Source organism: Erinaceus europaeus, chromosome 1 (genome assembly GCF_950295315.1).
Source record: "Erinaceus europaeus chromosome 1, mEriEur2.1, whole genome shotgun sequence".
Classification (NCBI taxonomy): domain Eukaryota; kingdom Metazoa; phylum Chordata; class Mammalia; order Eulipotyphla; family Erinaceidae; genus Erinaceus; species Erinaceus europaeus.
In genome coordinates this window covers 130,989,151-131,008,784 of record NC_080162.1, presented here as the reverse complement: position 1 = coordinate 131,008,784, position 19,634 = coordinate 130,989,151, and the positions used below count along the sequence as shown (strand labels likewise).

Genomic DNA, 19,634 nt, shown 5'->3' with positions numbered 1-19,634 from the left:
TTCATGAGTTGGAAGAATTAACATCATCAAAATAAATATACTACCCAGAGCCATATACACATGTAATGCTATCGCCATCAAAATCACAACCACATTATTTTTATGAGAATAGAATAAATGCTACAAATGTTTATCTGGAACCAGAAAATACCTAGAATTTCCTAAAACAATCTTGAGAAGAAAGAACAGAACTGGAAGCATCACACTCCCAGAACTCAGATTGTATTACAGGGCCGTTGTTATCAAAACTGCTTGGTACTGGAATGTGAATAGACACACTGACCAGTGGAATAGAATTGAAAGCCTGGAAGTAAGCCCCCACACCTATGGACATCTTCTTTGACAAAGTTGCCCAGACTATTAAGTGTAGAAATCAGAGTCTCTTCAACAAATGGTGTTAGAAAAAATGGGTTGAAACATGGAGAAGAATGAAACTGAACCACTGTATTTCACCAAATACAAAAATAAATTCCAAGTGGACCAAGGACTTGGATGTTAGACCAGAACTATTAGATACTCAGAGGAAAATATTGGCAGAACTATTTTTCCACATAAATTTTAAAGACATCTTCAATGAAACAAATCCAGTTACAAAGAAGACTAAGGCAAGCATAAACCTATGGGACTATATCAAATTAAAAAGCTTCTGCACAGCAAAAGAAACCACTACACAAACCAAGAAACCCTTCACAGAATCAGAGAATATCTTTACATTCCATACATCAGACAAGAGTCTAATAATCAATATATATATATAAAGATCTTGCCAAACTCAACAACAAGAAAACAAGTAATTCCTGGGGAGTCGGGCAGTAGCGCAACCAGTTAAGCTCACATGGTGCAAAGCGCAAGGACTGGCATAAGGATCCCGGTTCAAGCCCTTGGCTCCCCACCTGCAGGGGCGTCCCTTCATAGGCGGTGAAGCAGGTCTGCAGGTGTCTATCTTTCTCTCCCCATCTCTGTCTTCCCTTCCTCTCTCCATTTCTCTCTGTCCTATCCAACCACGACGACATCAATAACAACAATAACTACAACAAAAAGACAACAAAAGGGAAAATAAATAAAGTTTAAAAAAAAAAAAGGAAACAAGTAACCCCATCTAAAAATGGGGAGAGGCATGGACAGACTATTCACCACAGAAGAGATCCAAAAGGCCGAGAAACACATGAAAACATGCTCCAAGTCTTTTATTGTCAGGTAAATGCAAATAAAGACAACATTGAGATACCACTTCACTCCTGTGAGAATGCCATACATTACAAAAGGTTGCAGCAGAAAATGCTGGAGAGGTTGTGGGGTCAAAGGAACCCCCCTGCACTGCTAGTGGAAATGTCAATTGGTCCACCTCTGTAGAGAACAGTCTGGAAAACTCTCAGAAGGCTAGAAATCGACCTACCCTATGATCTTGCAGTTCCTCTCCTGGGGATATATTCTAAGGAACCCAACACACCCATCCAAAAAGATCTGTGTACACATATGTTCTTAACAGCAAAATTTGTAATAGCCAAAACCTGGAAGCAATCCAGCTGTCCAACAACAGATGAGTGGCTGAGCAAGTTGAGGTATATATACACAATGGAATACTACTCAGCTATAAAAAATGGTGAATTCACCATTTTCAAACGATCTTGGTTGGACCTTGAAAAGTTCATGTTAAGTGAAATAAGCTAGAAACAGAAGGATGAATATGGGATGATCTCATTCTCAGGCAGAAGTTGAAAAACAAAATCAGAAGAGAAAACACATAGGGAGCTGGGTGGTGGCACAGCAGGTTAAGTACACATGGAGTGAAACGCAAGGACTGGCATAAAGAGAAAACACAAGTAGAACTTGAACTGGAATTGGCATATTGCACCAAAGTAAAAGACTCTGGAGTGTGTGTACGTGTGTATGTGTGTGTGTGGGGGGGGGAGAATACAGGTCCAAAAAGGATGACAGAGGACCTGGTGGGGAGTTGCATTATTACACGGATATTATGCATGTACAAATTATTGTATTTACTGTTGAATGTAAAACATTCATTCCCCAATAAAGAAAAATTTTTTAAAAATACAGAAAAAAATAAATCATGTTAAATGAAATAAGTTAGAAGCAGAAGGATGCTTATGGGATGATACCACTCACAGGCAGAAGTTGAAAACAAGCCCAGAAGAGAAAACACTAAGCAGAATCTGAACTGGAGTTAGTGTATTGCACCAAAGTTAAAGACTGTGTGTGGCGAGGAGGCGCAGGGGAGAGGAGTACAGGTTCTGGAAAAGAATGACATAGGACCTAGTGGGGGTTATATTGTTATGTGAAAAACTGAGAAATGTTATGCATGTACAAACTATTGTATTTACCGTTGACTATAAAACATTATTTCCCCAATAAAGGAAAATCAATCAATAAATAAAGATTAAAAAAAGAAGTTTGAAACTGGGTCCTCACCCATTGTAACACATGAGTTTAACCAGATGTGCCACCATCCAGGCCCTCAGATTTATTTTTAAAAATCATTTAACTTTTTTTTCCTATTGATGGAGGGTGAGACGGAGAGAGAAAAGAGGAAAACAATGGGGGTGGGGTGGGTGACAGGATGACAGGTGGTGGCATCCCCAGTTAAACACATGTAGTACTTAGTGCAAGAACCCTTAAGAGGATATGGGTCTGAATCCCAGGATCCCAACTTTTAGGGGGACTGTTCATAAGCAGCTAAGCAGGTCTGCAGGTGTTTTTCTCTCTCCCTCTTTGTCTCCAACTCCCCTCTCAATTTCTCTCTCTCTTACCCAATAAAAATGGAAGAAGGTGGCTGCCAGGAGAAGTGGATTCTTAGTGCTTGCACTGAGGCCCAGTAAAAACCTTGGAGGCATGAGTGGGAGAGAGAGAGAGAAAGAGAGATGTGGGGGGGGGGAGAGACCTGCAGCACTTCTCCACCAACATCACCATCACCCCCACTACAACCATAATCACTGGCACCAATGCTGGGGGCTTCTGGGACTAAAACTCAGGTCCTCCCACATGGCATTTTAATAAAGTTAGGCTCTAAGTAAAATTGTATTTTCCTTGGTCAAATGTGGGCATTGCAAGTTAGGATATTAAGAAACAAAATGCATGGTTTTTCCTTTTGGATTGTGACTTACAGAATCAAATTTTATGTTTGATCACAATTTACTTCTACCTCATGTTTTATTAGTGTGTACTGCTAATCCACATTATACAGTCCTCTCCACTGAAATTTCTTAATTAAGTATATGTCTTATTTCATTTTGATAAATGTTAAAATAGTTCAGTTCTCTGGAGTCGGGCGGTAGCACAGAGGGTTAAATGCAGATGGTGCAAAGTGCAAGGACCGGCGTAAGGATCCCGGTTCGAGCCCTCAGCTCCCCACCTGCAGGGGAGTCGCTACACAGGCAGTGAAGCAGGTCTGCAGGCGTCTATCTTTCTCTCCCCCTCTCTGTCTTCCCCTCCTCCCTCCATTTCTCTCTGTCCTATCCAACAATAACAATGACATCAATAATAACTACAACAATAAAACAACAAGGACAACAAAGGGAAGTAAATAAATATAAAAAAACTAAAGAAAAATATTTCAGTTCTCAAAATGTTTCTGGCTACCTTGTCTCTCAATGATAAAGAAAGCCCGTGCTTTCTATAGCAACTTAGACAGCAATCAGTAATGCCAAAGTCAACATTCACATTCTGATGACAGATCTTTATCTTTCCTTAAATTGCTAAACTGTACATCTAGTAACTGTGTGTATGAATTTATATCACAAAACTTCCAAATAAAAATAATGCAAGACTTATGCTTACTTAAATAGTATGCAACTAAAATGTAAAAGTTTATGGCTATGTATTGTCAGTACAATTTGCAAGTTCTGTTTATTAAATATATACTGCAACCAAAAATGAGTAATTTCTTTGACGACATTATTACAATTGATATATCTTTGTTAAATTGAAAATAACAAAAAATATTAACTTGCCTAGGAAAAAATACATAAACACAATGATATAAGGAACATGCAAAATCAAAGAAAGATCAACAAGGATTTAGAAAACAAACTATAATTTAAGATTCATACTCAATTTACTTAATCTCTAAATTTAGTATTGGTTATACACACTAAAATTTCTAGATTTTCCTAATCATTGTATGAATATCCATAGCTAAAACATCACTGCATATTAAAAATAGAGTGGAGTGCTAGTAAGTTAGCTCAAATGGGAAGATATCTACATGGCCGTCTGTCCCTGACCACAACGGTGGAAGCTTCATTCAGTGCTTTTGTACTGAATATCTGTATAACTCTTTCTACCTATTTAAGTCACTCCAGTGTTGTCCCTGGACAACAAAACATGAAGAGGAAGGAAGAAATGAACAGAGGATGTTTAAGTGAAGCATAGTGAGACATAAACTGTTGAAGAAAGTCTGCTTTAGAAGTATTTATGGATATTTATATATCAAATATATGTATAATATTTTTATGTGTAAGAAAGTTATATGCGAAAGTTATATGCATTTTTCTCTCTAGTATTTTTTAATCTCGTTTACATCATTTATTGGTTTTCTAACTCTGCCTATCATATATAATATCTTGAGGTTGTTTAATTTGGTATTAGTGTGCAAGGACTCTTGTTGTTATAGTTTATGTATGTTTCCTAATGAACTGCATTTAACTGAAAGGCAGTTACTGGATGGTCCTGCTCAAATGTGCAATATAAAGAATGAAGCACATGAACTTGCTTTCAAAAAATGTCAAACTATTGCCAAGATTTCGTAAAAACTATGGTGGTTCTGCTTGAGGATGAGAAGGAGGCCTCCAGGATGGACTGGAGCCAGGCAAGATACTATAGTCTTGGGCACAGTGTGGAACTCTACCCCTATAATGTTATGAACATGCAAACCATTATTAAATCACTAATAAATTTTAAAGAAAAAATCAATATCCAAACAACTAGACAATAAAGGTAATGTTTAATGTTAGGAAAATTTAAAATGGTAATAATTCATGCTTGAGGAATTGAATTCTCTAGTTAGAAATATTTAGTGATCCTGGTCCAGGAAGTGGCACAGTGGATAAAGCATTGGACTCTCAAGTGTGAGGTCCTGAGTTCAATCCCTGGCTGCACATATATTGGAGTGATATCTGGTTCTTTCTCCTCCTACTTTCTCATTAATAAACAAAATCTTTATAAAATAAATATTTCATAATCATTAAGTGCTGATGTCTCAATCTGAAAAAAAAAACTGACACCTGAAAATATCTTCAGTTTTGGAATTAGGAAAACATTGTGAAGTATTAATGGGGAACATTTAGGTTAAATGATAGTAAATGAAATTTGCAACAAATAAATAAGAGGCATTTCAAACATGACAGCTCAAATATGGGTATAAAATGACATATTCAAATTATTGGTAAATGGTATTCACTGGAACTTGAATGTAGGAATAATACTGAAAAACAAAGATAGATAAAATGAAATGCTGTTGTAATGGGTTTCTTTAGAGTAGAGTTAAAAGTTAACACAGAAAGAACCCAGTGTGACAAAGTTTAAACCACAGGGTAACTCAAGAGAAAAAAATGTGAAGGGAAAATGTTCAGACCAGCAATTTTAGCTCTTGAGGGCTCACTGAACTGCAGGTAGCATAGGTGCTATGCTATATTCCTTCTCCCTTTCTCTCTCTCTCCCTCTCTCTCTCTCTCTCTCTCTCTCCCTCTCTCTCTCTCTCTCCCCCCTCCCCTTTCTCCCCTCCCCCTCCCTCTCTCTGTCTCCCTCTCCCCCTCCCCCTCTTTCTCCCTCTCCCTCTCCCCCTCCCCCTCTCTCCCTCTCCCTCTCCCCCTCCCCCTCCCTCTCTCTCTCCACTTTCCCTCTCCCCCTCTCCCCCTCCCCCTCCCCCTCCCTCTCTCTCTCTCTCTCTCTCTGTCACTTTCTCTACTAAATATCAGGCTGAAACAGTGAACACTCAATGATTAAAAAAATTAGAAAGGAAAATAGTTGCAGTATAAGTATCTCAAGGGAGTAAATACGTAATTTTGTTTATTTTTAATATCACCATACCTATTCAGTATGAATTATATTGCATTTTCTTTATAAACATCATTTTACTTAAAATTAAGTCTCTTTTCAAAACCTTTGGTTAGAAAAATATTATGCTTTTTAGTGCATTACCTCAATATCCACTTAACATCTCAAATTATGATAATATAAACAAATAAAAAAGTAAGTCTACATCTTACATGAAGTCCTATTGGGGTGACCATTCTTGGCTGATGCAAGTAATTATGGGATAAAGTCTAAATAAATAGCTCATGAAACACTGAAACCCTTTGAAAATTTCAGTTAAGTTTTATGTTAAACAAAGTTTAAATTAGAAATATGATGAGGTAAATAATGTGTTTTTGAAAACTACTAGCATCATTGAAACATAAATTCAAACTAAGAAATAAGTCAGTAACAATTCCCAAGTACTCAATGAGTATATGAGTTGAAATTGTGCTATATGGTAACTTAGTTATAACACTGATATAGCATATACAGAAAAGGTTAACTTGGATTTGGTTTTGATTTAGATACCACTGCAATAAAGAGGAATCCCAAAACAATCAGAGTGTGCACTTCACTGAATAAGAAAGGTATGTTTTACTTATTTAACATATTTTTAATTAATATTTATTTATAGTTTTAGGTATTGCACTGACAGATAAACTCATGTCTTAGTTAAAACATTATTTGGAGATACCTTAAGTAGAAAATGCAAGTCATATTAAAAACATTTTTAAAGGACACTACATGGTTACAGAGGCCAAAAAAATTTTTTTGAGTGTACCAGTTCCCTTGATTATAAAAACAACTCGTAAATCAAGAATTTGTTTTTACCTTCTTTACAGAAAACTCCAAAGTATACTGTTTTTCACTGCTGAATTCTCATAGGAACTGCTATAAAGTCAAACTGAGTTTTGAAAGGTATTTTAACAACTTAACTTCAGCAAGTAGGAGATTAAGTATGTGAATGAAATTTACAACTCTACCAACCACTCTGCACTGTCTTTTTATGTAAAACAACCTTATCTAAAGATGTCAGCTCCATGAAGCTTATTACATAAATCAAGAGTTGCCATTTTACTGTGGTAACTGGAAATGGACCCTCTTTTTCTAAGGAGTATAATTAAATATAAAGTAAGTGCTAGAGTAGAGATTACCTAACTCAAAGACTCAGAAAACTAGAGGAAATCACATCAAATGATTCATATATCATTTATGTTTAATTTCCACCATGCCTTAAACGCAGAGAACAATCACAGACCAGAGAAAAAAGTAAACACGTGGTTGTAGGGGTCTGTGGTGGTGCACCTGGTTGAGCACACATGTTACAATGTGCAAGGACCCAGATTCGAGCCCCTGGTCCCCACCTGCAGGCGGAAAGCTTTGCAAGTGGTGAAGTAGTGCTGCAGGTGTCTCTCTATCTCTCTCATTCTCTATCAGCCTCTTGATTTCTGGCTGTCTCTATCCAATAAATAAAGATAACAAAAAAAAGTGGTTATAAAATTCCACAAGGCTATGGAACAACCCAAAGATAAAAGAGACACCAAAACATTCTGTTTTTCAATAACAAAAGAAAAAATCTTTGATAGCAAAATGCATAAATTTTTTAGAAATTAAAATTGAAACTCAAAATGTAAGATAGCATGGCCAGAATAGCTACTTTATTAAAATTTATATATTTCCCTAATTATTTCATTTCAACTTTAAAATATACCTTATAATGAGAAATATATTCTACTAAGTGTTAAGAAAATATTGCATTAAAAGTACATGTGCATTTGTTTCCATCCAAACTGCCTACATAAAAATTTTAAATTTTAGATGTCTATTTGACTATATTACAGATTTTATGGTGCAGTATCATTATTAGTATTAACTATAAGCTGCCTAAAAAGCTTTAAATGTGCAAACTGCTTAAGACAGTAGACTACTAAAAGGAGAGTATTAGAAAAAGAGATAAATGAAAAAGATGTAAGTATGGCAATGTTCTCTATTGCCTGAAAAGTAGCTGATCTACTGAGAGTGAAATGAATTACTTATATAAGAAGTCTGAGGAGAAAATAAACTAAACCTATTTATTTTATTTGTAGAAACTACAGTTTTATAAATACTCTATCTTTATATTAATCTTGTTTTAAATAATGAGATTTTTTTCAAGTCAATCACATATTGTATCCCATATATTTAAAAGGATGCCTATCAATAAAATGGTAGATAGTAATCCTATCAAGGTTAATTAGATCAGCAATTGCAAGACATTGTATATTAAAATGGATTGCAGTTGTTTAAAAGTCTATTTACAACTGCAAACTTTCCCCAGTACTTATTGGTACATTTTCAGGTAGCATATACAATCTCTGAAGAAACTTATTAAAGTAGTATATCTGTTACATATTACCTCTTATAGGCCATAGTATTTTTATTGTATCATAAAGATCTACTTTTAAGCTGTAATTTATGTGTGATCCCAGTATTACTAAAGCAACAACATGCTCTTTTTGTTTACTAACATTAGTATTTACATATGCTATATTATTTTCCTATCAAAAATATAGTTATGTAGAAAAATTAACATATCAAAAGAGACAGAGGTAGTCATGAAATATACCTTGATATGGGGCACTGAACCCACGATAGCGGTGGTTGCTGTCTGTGACAAAATGCAGTCTGAGCCAGTTTTTGTTGCTGATAATTGGTGGTGGTATATTCATTCCAGACAACCTGAATTATGGAAGACAATAACAAATACCTTTTAAAAGCTTTTCAGCAGAAATGATTTTACCGAATGGGATCCAAATAAAGGGTTATCTGTACACAAAATTCATGACTTCACACTATTAGTTTTGGAGCACATGCAAAGCAGTAATTTTATACTGACAAAAAACAGTTAAAATAGAGTACAGTTCCAAACTGTGTCATTCAGAGCAAGTTGTCTGTAGGAGTAAACTCAACTGTAAAGTCCAGATAATATTTGACACACCAAAATTTATTGCATTAATTTCATAGATGGGTGTTGAGTTAATAATGATACTCCTATTCTTGGTGGATGAACTGGTTAACTTTTTTTTCCCAAAGAAAAGTAATTCCAAGCATTTTACACACTTCCCCAAAATATATTTTAATATTTCAAATTTCAATAACAAATTCCATTTTTTCTTTCAAAAAAGCACTATTATAACTTTTAAAAATCTTAAAATTTCATGCTTAGATTTAATACTATTATTATACAACATATTTGAAATTCTATTAGATTGATATGTGCATCTAAAACTATTTGAAGATTTCCTCCAAATTTGAAACAAAAAGAAAAATGTTATCCTGTTGACATATATATTATCTCCATGTATATTGTCTCAATATAGCTAATCACAAAGGTACCATTTCATAATCCCTTTATATCAGGGTCTTAAAATGTTTTGCCAACCCACATCGGTCAGGGTTAAATAAAGAAGAAAATTTCTTGATCTATAATTTTTGAATATTTCTAGTGAAGCAGCTTTTATCATTTCATTCAGTTAAAAAGAAAAGTCCTCATACCTAAATTCGGTGTGAAGACACATATTAGATGTTAAAACTGCAGTAGCAAAACACATGGTGTCTTTGACGTGAATCAAGTAATAGTCATTTAATTAGAGGTGTTGTTCACAGTTTTCATAGTTCACTCAGTTCACAAAATAGAGTAAGTTGAGTGTATCACAAATTAAAGGTGTTACGGCAACTCTTTGCCACTGGAGAAGAACTTTATCTTCTTTGGTTCTAATGAAATCACGCAGACTCCCCATATATGGTTACCCATTTAATCACAATTTTTAAAATCACATTATTCAACATTGTATTTGGACAGCTTCTGTAACAAACCAGTAAGTCACCACAAATGATTCAGTACAATATTTCACATGGGTTGCTAGTTAACAAGGAAATCTAAGAAATGAAAAGCTGGAAAATGTGCTTAAGCAATATTGTAATAGACTTAGCAATTCATGCAACTAACTTCTTAAATATTAAAGGAGATAGTTCTTATTATATTGCCAATAGCAAATTTCTAAGGTTATTTGAAAACAAATGTATTTGGATTAATTTTAGTACAAATCCAATAAATATAATCCCTCAGCAGCAAATATACTAAGACTCCTTTCTTCAGAACTTATTATGTGACACTGATGCAAGGACTGGAAATGCAGTTAATAAATCAGAATCGGAAGATCCATGGTCTCACAAAATGAGAAAGAATAATTTAACAAACTAATGAGTCAGTTTCAGATGGTTTCAAATGACATACCAAAAACAGAACAGTAGCATGACAGCCAGTGCTCTATGATGGAGGGAGATGGCAAATGGTGCTGGGTGAGGAGTACTGACACCTGTACTGGGGTTATGTATAACTATTCTATGACAAAAAAAAAAAAAATCTTGTAAAACAACATTTCTTCAACAAGAACTAGCATTTCATATTTTCTACTTAAAGCTGTCATGCTCATGATTTATATGCTTAAATTGCTAAATTTGGAGGGAGCAGTGCTGGTGGTGGCACAATGGGTTCAGCACACATAGTACAATGCATAAGAACCTGTGTGAGGATCCTGGTTCAAGCACCTGGCTCCTCACCTGTACAGGGTCACTTCACAATCGGTGAAGCAGGTCTGCAGGTGTCTTTCTCTCTCCATCTCTATCTTCCCCTCCTCTCTCAATTTCTGGTCTATGCAAAAAGAAAAAAAAATGGCCACAGCAGTGGATTTGTAGTGTAGGCACCAAGCCCCAATGATAACCATAAAGGCAAAAAAAAAAGATACTGACTTTGGGTTTTAAGAGAGTAAAATCAAAGAACATTATAGTAATTAGAAATAAAAATATGTAACCCACTAGAGATATTCATATTCTAGAAAATTCAAGTTTTATCTTTTAATTAATAATTTGAATGGGCATAATCAATTCATAACTTCAAATTTCATTGTATATTCAACGCAGACATACTAAAAAAACACAGTGATGTATTATTGCTCATAGAAATGCTCCTGAGCCTTTGGGCTTTTTAATTATTCATTGTAATTTTTTTCCTTTATCACTTACAATTCTGCTTACTAGGTTCTTATCTATCTTTTTTTTTTCTTAATTCTTAAAACCATGCAACTTTCTGCAGTTGAATCAAGAAGAATTAGAAAACATGAGCAGACCAATTATAATCAATGGAACTGAAACAATAATAAAAATGTCCACACAAAACAGTCATCTTTGCAAAAATACATTAATTTATATAATTTGCAGAGGTAAATATAAATCATGTGATACTTAAAAATAAAATGCGCTGTGACTATTGTAGAGAGTTTCTTAGATATCATAACAATCTTCACAATTTTTTTTTGTTTTATTCAGTTAAGTGTAAAAATCCTAAGAGAATCTCAGATTTTCATGAATTTTGAAATACTCCTTTCATGTTAATTAGAAAAAAAAAAAAAAGAAAGACTCCTAAATCTATTCTGAGCCTTTAAGTTTTTGGCTTATAAATCTGTTGTCTGATATTTTCTGCCATGGATTTATCTCTACCATATATGCATATATATATATATATATTCATTCTAACATACACATGTTATAATTTTCAAGAGAAGTTTTCACTTTTAATATCTATTTCGCTAGCTTTCCATTTCTCAAAAATTGTTCCGATGTGAAGATTTGTCTTTCCTCACCTTTAGTACCTGCAGGCACAACCAAACAGTAAATTATTCCTTTTTTGGTATGTGGGTAATGGGATTCTTATTGATTGGTGTATTGGTCAACCGATACTGACCGTGCTCTCTATCTGTGCCTCAGGGTTTCCATATACATTTATTGTTATTGCCTGGGAAATAGTGCAGTGGGTAAAGTGTCAGATACTTAAGTTTGAAGTCCCAAATTTGCTCCCCAACATTGTATATGCCATAATAATGCACTGGTTGTCACTCCATCGACTCCATTCATTAGTAAATATATCATTTTTAAAAAGAAAAGAAAATCTCCTGCATGGCTGCAAAATCCCACTCTACCTTACACATCTTACTCTCTCCAAATTTCATTTCTTTCTCTCTCCCTTGATTCCTCATATCCTTTTGAGTTCTTGCTTCCTCATTATCTCTGGATTTCTTTCTTTAGCACTGAAATAAAGTGCATTGTTGGTTTCATCTGTTTTCCAGGTTTAAACCTATTCCCCACTGCATTAGAAAAGCTCTATGCTTCTTTTCTTTTCTTCCTTTTTTTAAAATTTCTTTATTGAGGGATTAATGTTTTTTAAAAATATTTATTTTATTTATTTATTCCCTTTTGTTGCCCTTGTTGTTTTATTGTTGTAGTTATTTATTGTTGTTGTCATTGTTGGATAGGACAGAGAGAAATGGAGAGAGGAGGGGAAGACAGAGAGGAGGAGAGAAAGATAGACACCTGCAGACCTGCTTCACCGCCTGTGAAGCGACTCCCCTGCAGGTGGGGAGCCGGGGTTCGAACCAGGATCCTTATGCCGGTCCTTGTGCTTTGCGCCACCTGCGCTTAACCCGCTGCGCTACAGCCCGACTCCCCTGAGGGATTAATGTTTTACAGTCGACAGTAAACTACAATACAATAGTTTGTACATAATAACATTTCTCTTTCTTTATCTTTTTATAAAATGTAAACATTGACAAGTCCATAGGATAAGAGGGGTACATTTCCACACACTGCCCACCCCCAGAGCTCCTGTAAGAAACTATAAGGACATATGAATAGGTGGCCAGCACTTCACTTTTTTTTTTCTGTAAAATTCAGTCCATATCGGAAAAGTGGGCCCCATCCAAGGATTCCAGGACTGGGGGAAGTAGGGGCTCTATAGTGGAGATTTCAAATATTCTAGGCTTTTTCTTTCTTTCTTTTTTTTTTTTTTTTTTGGTGTCAAAGGTCATGAATATATACTTCTTTAGTTACATTTTAATTCAGATAGCAGAAGAGGAGAGGGAGAGAGGAGAGAGGAGAGAGGGAGAGAGAAAGAGAGAGAGAGAGAGAGAGAGAGAGAGAGAGAGAACTATTGCTTCCTTTATTGTCATAAAATCTCCCACATATTTCTGAGGCTCTAACTTGAGCCCTGCATGGCAACTCAGGTACCTACTTGGTAGGCAATCTCTCAGGCCCCTCTAGGTTTTCTCTTAAGATCAATTTATTTTTATTGAAGAAATATTAAAAAACTACTGTTGTCATAGTGGTATAACTTAAAGAGCCCAGAAATATATGTCAGTTTTCATGGAAGCATCACCTAGTTCTACCACCCAACATCAAAGCCCCATATGGTCCTTTCCTTTACGTAAAGTTCATCAAAAGTCAAAGCTAAAGGCTACCCTTATTTTCCATAAATATCAAAAGCCTTTGTTAAAATTCTTCTAGGGTACTTGTCATTAATTTAGTTTTATCAAATTATGCACGTCTACAAATTATAAAGTGTTAGAGCCTCAGAAATATGTGTCTATCCTATTCTGAAACACAGAATAAGTTAAAAAAATATTTCAGCAACAAAATTCAATTCCACTATTGATACTTAAAGCACCTATAGTCTATATTATTCAAATTGTGAGTCCTCTGTGCTTGATGGGTATACGGTCCACACTGAGTAAGCTTTTATTTTGGTCACAGATAAATAAATGTCTGACTGTATATTTTTTATTTTTTTGCTTCATGGGTTATTGCTGGGACTCGGTGCCTGCCCTACAAATCTACTACTCTTGGAGGACATTTTGTTTTCCCATTTTTGTTGCCCTTGTTGCTCTTGTTGTTGTTGTTATTGTTGTCATTGCTGTCATTGCTGGATAGGACAGAGAAATATCAAGAGAGGAGGGAAGACAAAGAGGGGGAGAGATAGTTAGACACCTGCAGACCTGCTTTACCACCTGTGAAGCGACCCTCCTGCAGGTGGGAGCTGGGGACTTGAACTGGGATCCTTATGCTGGTCCTTGTGCTTTGCACCATGTGCACTTAACCAGCTGCACTACCCCCGACCTTCCTGACTGCATTCTTATATATGCAAATATGACTAAACTAAAAGATAAACAATCCTATTTTGCTTTTTGTTTTTTAATATATTTTTAAATTATATTTATTTATCTATCGGATAGAGATAGCCAGAAATCAGGAGGGAAGAGCGCGATAGAGAGGGGGAAAGCTTTGCAAGTGGTGAAGCAGGACTGCAGGTGTTGTTTATATGATCATATTTGAGATAATGTTAAGTGGATGTTGAGGTAATGCACTAAAAAGCATAATATTTTTCTAACCAAAGGTTTTGAAAAAAAAAACTTAATTTTAATTTAAGTAAAATAACCTTTATAAAGAAAATGCTATACAATTCATACTGAATAGGTATGGTAATATTAAAAGGAAACAAAATTACGTATTACACCTGCAGTCCTGCTTTACCACTTGCAAAGCTTTCCTCCTGCAGGTGGGAACCAGGGGCTCAAACATGGGTCCTTGTGCAGTGGAAAGTGCACTTAATCAGGTGCAACAACACCACAAGCCCTCTTGCTTTTTGTTTAAGAAATATTGTAGTATAAAGTAGAGCTACTCAGAAACCAGGTCTTATATTTACGTAACAAATATAAACATATCTCTCTTTCTTGATCCATATGTGCCCTCTGCCACCAGACTGAATTCCCATTATTCACCATTTCCATGATCAAACTATCAACTATTTTTTCATTTAAAAAAATGCCACTTATGAACACTTTTATCTAAACCCAAGCTAAGGAAAAATCCCTGGGATCATCAAAATAGCTCACTTGAGCCCTGTGCTTTTTTACCTTTTGTGACCCAGATTCAAATCCAACCCCCACCCACCCACACACATACACACTAATTTTAGAGAAGCTTTGGTGCTGTGGTCTCTCTGTACTTCTCTGCTACTATTTAAATAAAAAAGAAAGAAAATTATTCTATTTATATACTTTAGGCTTAATGACTGAAATCATGTGTGAAGTCAAACAAAACTTTTTTCAAAGATTTATCTAATTATTCTAGGCGCTAGAGACTAGGGTACTGCTTCAGTTTAATGGTGTCAGGGATCAATGTTGGGATCTTATCTATACAAATTCTTCCCTGCTATGAAATGATAAAAAGTTGAAATAGGAAATACTAATAGTGTACCACAACAACTCCAAAACTGAATCTATAATTAAAATTTGAACAGTAATGTCCAAGAATATAGCTCACCTGGTAGAGCTTAGACAATGGTACTACACAGGGGGAAAGTCCCATTATGGGTAAGTAGTATCGGAGAGTCTCTCCCTCTCTGTGTGTCTTTTCCTTTCACCCAAAAAAAAAAAAAAAAAAAAAAAGAAGGAAAAAAGAAACAAAAAACAAAAAAACAGTGAACACAAAATCAACATATGAAAGGTAGGACCACTTACATGAGGATCAAGTACTACATGAGGATCAAGTACTATAAGGAGAAACAAACAAAAAATTTGATGAAAAAAAACTCCATATCTAGATTGCTTAACTGAAATATTGCTAAATATAAAAAGAATTAACAGACAATGTACCCTCACTCTTTTCTGCAAAATACAAGAGGAAACACTCATTAACTCAATTTATAAGGCGGCTATTATCCTAAAAATAAAAGCAGACAAGATTATTAAAAAAAAAATGGAGGAGTCGGGCGGTAGTGCAGCAGGTTAAGCACATGTGGTGCAAAGCTCAAGGACTGGCATAAGGAACCTGTTAGAGTTCCTGGCTCCCCACCTGCAGGGGAGTCACTTCACAAGTAATGAAGTAGATCTACAGATGTCTATCTTTCTCTCTTCCTCTCTGTCTTTCCCTCCTCTCTCCACTTCCCTCTGTCCTATCCAACAACAATGACATCAATAACAACAATAATAAAACAAGGGCAACAAAAGGAAATAAACAAATAAATATTTTTTAATGGAGAATAGTGCAATAGTAGTAATAAAAAAACTAGTAATAATGCAAGTCAATAAAAATACGTAACTCTTAAATTAATGAAATAAATGCTAGTAAATAGAGTTCAGTAAGATATAAAAATTAAGGGAAGGGGCAAAAGCCCACCTGGTGAAGCACACACATTATTATATGCAAGGACCAACGTTCAAGCTCCAGGTTCCCACCTGGAGAAGGGAAACTTCACAGGTAAGAAAGTAGTGCTGAAAGTCCCCCTCTCTCACCTTCTATATGACTCGTCCCCTCTCTGTCTCTGTCTCTATCCGGTATGATAAAAATAAATATTTGTGTAGATTAAATTTTATTATCTTTATGTATCGGATAGAGACAGTCAGAAAATGAGAGGGAAGAGGGAGACAGAGAAGAAGAGAGACAGAGAGAGATACCTGCAGCCTTGCTACACCACTTGCAAAGTTTCCCCCCTACAGGTGGGGACTTCAGGCTTGAACCTGGGTCCCTGTGCATTGTAACATGTGTGCTCAACCAGGTGCACCACCACTCAGGCCCTAAATAATTTTTTAAAAAATATTTTTAGGTTTTATTTATTTATTCCCTTTTGTTTTCCTTGTTGTTTTATTGTTATCATTATTATTGATGTCATTGTTGTTGAATAGGACAGAGAGAAACGGAGAGAGGAGGGGAAGACAGAGAGGGGGAGAGAAAGATAGATACCTGTAGACCTGCCTCACCACTTGTGAAGCGACTCCCTTGCAGATGGGAAGCCAGGGGATCGAACCAGGATTCTTACACCGATCCTTGAACTTTCTGCCACATGTACTTAGCCCACTGTGCTACCACCCAACTCCCTAAATAAAATATTTTTTAAATATGGAGGAAGCATACCATATGAACTAAGAGGCTTATACAAGTTATTTAAAATCGGTCCAATGTTTCAAAATCAGCTTAAAATTACAAAATTTAAGTAACTAGGTATAAACCATACCTAGTACCAGGAAATTACAGTATGCCATGGAATAAATCAAAAGAGATAAACAATGAAAAGTCATACCAATCCACTGAAAGCTTTAAGTGGTAAAGATATCAGTTCACAATTAAGTGCCCAAAGCTTCCTACTTTCAAGGCAATTCAAATTGAAACTCAAAAAATGTTTATACAGATTGGCAAAGGGATTATACAAGGTGTATAACCTGCAACAGTTAATAGCTAATTAGAAAAATGAGTGCAAATAGAATGGTAATGAGAATTATTTTTTCAACAAAATGCTGGAGTCAGCATAAATTTCAGCTCAGGCAAGTTGCATCTAGCTGAATGTACACAGCAACTGCAAGGGCAATGCTTCACCAAGTGGTGGTGAAGCAGGTACAGGGTTGTCTATCTTCCTCAGTCTCTATCTCTCCCTCTCCCTCTCTCTCTCTCCCTCTTTCTTCACTTGCCCCTACTCTCTTAATTTCTATCTCTACTTTAAAATAAAATAAGGGGCCAGATGGTGGTACACCTGGTTGAGCTCACCTTACAATGCATGAGGACTGAGTCTAAGCCTGTGGTTCCCACCTGTGGGGGGAAGCTTCACAAATAGTGAAGCAGTGCTGCAAGTGTCTCTCTGTATCTCTCCATCTCTATCTCCCCTTTCCTCTCAATTTCTGGCTGTCTCCATCAATAAGTAAAGATAATAAAATGTATATATAAAAAAGAAAAAGGAAAAAAGAAAACTTGGCTACCAGGAGTGGTGGATTCTTGGTACTAGCACTGAGTCCCAGAAATAATCTTGGTGGCAAAGAACTGACTAATTAGTTAATTAGTCAATTAATTAAAAATAAAATTCAAGGGGTAGACATGAGGCTTCCTGGGCCGGTGGGGGGTGGGGGTGAAGGTGGGTGGGTGGGATGGGACACAGTCTTTTGGCGGTGGGAATGGTGTTTATGTACACTCCTAGTAAAGTGTAGTCATATAAATCACTAGTTAATTAATATAAGAGGGGAAAAATTAATTGTATGTCTTGAAGTTTTTAAAACACAGACTGAGTCTTCTTAATATATAGGCTGTGTATTTGATATGCAGACTCTCTCAAAAGCCTAGACCAAGTAGATCAGAGGCAACCAGTGGCATAGCTATTTACAAGATACTGGGTACTATACAGCAAACCCTAACAAAAGGACTTTTCAAAGTTAACCCAATTACCAAATAATGTGATGATAACATTAACTATCGATTGTCTTTTTGAACCCTAAGACAGCGGGAACCTCACATCTCCACTATAGAGCCTATATTTCCCCCAGTCCTGGAACCTTAGGATAGGGCCCACTTTCCCGCATGCCTCTCCCAATCCATATCAAATAATATTGCATCTGCAGATCGCAACCTAATCAATGCCAATGATCGCCACCTCAACATGCTTCAGCTCAGACTGTGTCCAGAGACTTCACGTGTGGAATGACAACCCTTCAGCTTCATTACTCGAGTGAGACCTTTCCTTTCATAGCATTCTCTAATTCCATCCCAGGTGGATCACTTTCTAACAAAGAACCAAAACCTAGACATAGACCAGCTTCTGTGAGAGAGAGCATATGTTCACACGTATCCATAAAAAAGTGCAAAATATATACCTGGAAGCAGAAGTACACTAGGGTTTGCAGTGAGTACCCCCCTAACACTTCCTCTCCACTATTCCAAGCTTTGGGTCCATGATTGCTCAACAATTTGTTTGGCTTCGTATGTTAACTCTCTTTTCAGTCACCAGGTTCCAGATGCCATCAGGATGCCGGCCAGGCTTCCCTGGACTGAAGACCCCACCAATGTGTCCTGGAGCTCTGCTTCCCCAGAGACCCACCCTACTAGGGAAAGAGAGAGGCAGACTGGGAGTCTGGACCAACCAGTCAACGTCCATGTTCAGCAGGGAAGCAACTACAGAAGCCAGACCTTCCACCTTCTGCAACCCACAATGACCCTGGGTCCATGCTCCCAGAGGGATAGAGAATGGGAAAGCTATCAGGGGAGGGGATGGGATATGGAGATTGGGTGGTGGGAATTGTGTGGAGTTGTACCCTTTCTACCCTATGGTTTTGTTAATTTATCCTTTCTTAAATAAAAAATAAATTAAAAAAAGAAACAAAAAGGATAAAAGACAAATTTGACAAATAAAATAATTGTGTTGTGATTAGAAGAGATCTGTTTTTTGAACTACATCCCCACTCGTGAATAAAGATTGAACTGCGTTCTCACCTCAAAATAAAAAAAAATTCAAGATGGTCTCTTAATTAAGATGCAACAAAAGAAAAGGGAAGCAAAGGGTAAGATTTGAACTGGGGATGCATGTATTGTAACAAAGCAAAGGACTCCACTGAGGGAAGACACGCAGGGCAGGCAGGAGAAGGTAGGGGGTGGCCAGTACAAGATGGTAAACAGGGATTTGGGTTGGTGGTGGAACTAGTGTGCAGACATTTATTACGAGGAGATAAGAGACTATACTCAGGTATCAACAACTGTATTGCAAAGAATTATTTCCCCAACGAACTGATTTGGAAAAATTAAAATAAATTTCAGCAAACTATAAGTAGTATTTTTATGACCTTATAAAAGAAATTTACATAAATGCAAAATTTCAATCCTGATATCATTTTTTCTTCTGTTCCAATGGAAAAAAAAAATGCATGCAGGTTGTGTTGTTTTACCAGGAAGGGCCTGTCACTCAAAGAAGCAATCCTTCT

General features: G+C 36.2%; 1 protein-coding gene across 1 annotated transcript in view; it reads right to left on the bottom strand.

The window, feature by feature from the left end:
• The window catches only part of CSMD3 (CUB and Sushi multiple domains 3), a 1,712,448-nt gene that overhangs the window by 1,222,483 nt on the left and 470,331 nt on the right, over positions 1-19,634 (bottom strand). Inside the window, exon 6 of the mRNA XM_060195764.1 lies at positions 8,636-8,748. Coding sequence (XP_060051747.1) covers positions 8,636-8,748 — 113 coding nt within the window. The remainder of the gene's footprint in view (positions 1-8,635; positions 8,749-19,634) is intronic.